Source organism: Enhydra lutris, unplaced genomic scaffold, assembly GCF_002288905.1.
Source record: "Enhydra lutris kenyoni isolate GAN:26980312 unplaced genomic scaffold, ASM228890v2 scaffoldscaffold42, whole genome shotgun sequence".
NCBI lineage: Eukaryota > Metazoa > Chordata > Mammalia > Carnivora > Mustelidae > Enhydra > Enhydra lutris.
Genome location: NW_019154126.1, coordinates 2,154,049 through 2,156,697, shown reverse-complemented (window position 1 = coordinate 2,156,697; position 2,649 = coordinate 2,154,049). Strand labels below are relative to the sequence as shown.

Genomic DNA, 2,649 nt, shown 5'->3' with positions numbered 1-2,649 from the left:
GAGCGGACGCGGAGGGACGCGAGGGGCCCCGGGCCGCGCGGGCCCCGCCTCCTCCTCGCCCCAGGAGCTCCCACTGGGAGGAGAGCCTCCCCGGCCCCCGCGCCGCCGACGGCGCCTCCCGGCCCCCTCCCCGCCGGCACCCCGCACTCCGTGATTGGCTGGCGCCGCGGGTCCCTGGCACGCGCCTGTGGATGTAGTTATAAGAATCCTCGCGTGCCGGCCCACAGCTCCAGCAGGTCGGCCATAGCCCTCCCCGGCGCAGCGCGGGCGCCGGCCAGAGTCCAGCGGCCGCGGACACTCCAGGGAGGCCCGGGGCGCGAAGCGGGCGGCCAGTCCTCCCTGCCTCTCGCTCACCGCCCACACCCCCGCCCCGGGAGGGAGAGGGCCTCCGTGCGAGCAAGAACCGCGCCGTCCAACTTCCAGACACCCCCCGGAGGCCCCTGGGCCCCTCAGGCCCGCGGCGGCGCGGAGCATGGACGCGGTGCTGCTAGAGCACTTCCCCGGGGGCCTGGACGCCTTCCCGTCTCCTTACTTTGACGAGGAGGACTTCTTCACCGACCAGTCCTCTCGGGACCCTCTGGAGGACGGCGATGAGCTGCTGGCGGACGAGCAGGCCGAGGTGGAGTTCCTCAGCCACCAGCTGCACGAGTACTGCTACCGCGACGGGGCGTGCCTGCTGCTGCAGCCCGCGCCTCCGGCGGCCCCGCACGCGCTCGCCCCGCAGCCCTCGGGGGGCCCGGGCGAGCCGGAGGACGGCGGCGGCGGCGGCTACTGCTGCGAGGCAGGGGCGCCCCCCGGCGGCTTCCCCTACTCTCCCGGCTCCCCGCCCTCGTGCCTGGCCTACCCGTGCGCGGGGGCGGCCGTGCTGTCCCCGGGGGCTCGGCTGCGCGGCCTGAGCGGGGCGGCGGCGGCGGCGGCGGCGGCGCGGCGGCGGCGGCGGGTGCGCTCCGAGGCGGAGCTGCAGCAGCTGCGGCAGGCGGCCAACGTGCGCGAGCGGCGGCGCATGCAGTCCATCAACGACGCCTTCGAAGGGCTGCGCTCGCACATCCCCACGCTGCCCTACGAGAAGCGCCTCTCCAAGGTGGACACGCTGCGCCTGGCCATCGGCTACATCAACTTCCTCAGCGAGCTTGTGCAGGCCGACCTACCACTGCGCGGCGGCGGCGCGGGCGGCGGCGGGGGGCCGGGCGGCGGCGGGCGCCTGGGCGGGGACAGCCCGGGCAGCCAGGCCCAGAAGGTCATCATCTGCCATCGGGGCACCCGTAAGTGCGTCCGCAGTCCAGCTCAGGGAGACGGGGACGGGCACGGGAAGGTTCGGGAGGGGCTGGGTGCCTACTGACGGACGGATAGACTGTCCGTGGGCACCGGCGACCTTGAACACGCGTTGGCGTTTCGCAGGTTGTTTCCGCCCCTTGACCGCGGCTGGGAGGGCGTGCGTCCCCGACCGACTTGCAGCTCCCGGGATTCCGGGGAGGGGGCGCTGGGGGGCTGGGGGGTGGAGGAAGAGGGTTCGTTCTAATGTCACTTAAGACGTCTGTTCTGTAGAGGCGCCCGGGGAGGGGGAGGATCCTAAAGGACCAGAGGACACCGCTGGGAATCGAGTTGGACGTTCACGGTCTGTTTTCTCTTATCACCTCCTCAGGGTCTCCCTCCCCCAGCGACCCGGATTATGGCCTCCCTCCCCTTGCAGGACACTCCCTCTCATGGACTGATGAAAAGCAACTCAAAGAACAAAATATTATCCGAACAGCTAAAGTGTGGACCCCAGAGGACCCCAGAAAACTCAACAGCAAATCTTCCTTCAACGACATAGAAAACGAACCGCCCTTTGAGTTTGTGTCCTGAGAAGTCCCAGACCCTCCCGAGGATCTGATTATGTCTCTGTGCATATTGTACATGTAAATATCTATAATGTAATTTAAGAATCACATTTTTCTAATGGCAATCAACTGTTTGTTATTTATCTATTTATTATCCTGTCGAGTTAATGAAATAGACGATCTCTTTTTAAGTATATAATTTATATAATTTATCCTGATTTTCTAAAAAGTATGCAATAGCCTATGATTCCCCCCCGCCCCCCCGGCACCTTTGGCAGAACTCTGCGTTGTTGGAAGAACTCTGGCCAGAAAACGTCATGCTAATTTATTGCCAGATATGGTTTATTTCTAAGCGATGTTAATAAATGCTATTTACACCTTTTTCTAAAAGTTTTTTGCTTAATACATGATGGGGATAGCTGGGGTTTTTTTAATAGAATTAACTTAGTCTGTAAAAGATAACTGAACCAGACGTGCAAAATGTAGCTATCTAGTAAGAAACCACATTTTAATTCGATTTATCTGAGAGTGGGTGGGTACGGCTTCTCTGCCTTTTGGCTAAGATCTAGTGAAAATGGGTGGGTTAGGGGGTTAGGCCCCACGTCTCCAAGAGCGCCCTTCATCTCCATTCCCTGCCCTAAATAGTAACTTTGGCCTGTATTTTTATCCTGTCCTCCAAACACCCTATAGAGGCAAATAAGTCATGGTGTATTTATTATTCCCATTTTTCAGAGGGAAAGCTAGGGCTCAGAGACGAATATTTGACTTATCCAAGGTCACCCCTACCCTCTCTAAGCATAGTGTTTGAGGTGAGTTGGTTGCAGTGGGA

At 61.3% G+C, this 2,649-nt stretch overlaps 1 protein-coding gene across 1 annotated transcript; it reads left to right on the top strand.

Moving 5' to 3' along the window:
- The first annotated feature begins 472 nt into the window (after nt 1-472).
- On the top strand, nt 473-2,042 carry LOC111155493 (pancreas specific transcription factor, 1a). Its single transcript, XM_022515651.1, has 2 exons — nt 473-1,262; nt 1,643-2,042. The coding sequence occupies exons 1-2, from the start codon at nt 473-475 to the stop codon at nt 1,843-1,845; spliced, it is 993 nt and encodes a 330-aa protein (XP_022371359.1). The 3' UTR covers nt 1,846-2,042.
- Nucleotides 2,043-2,649: the final 607 nt, after the last annotated feature.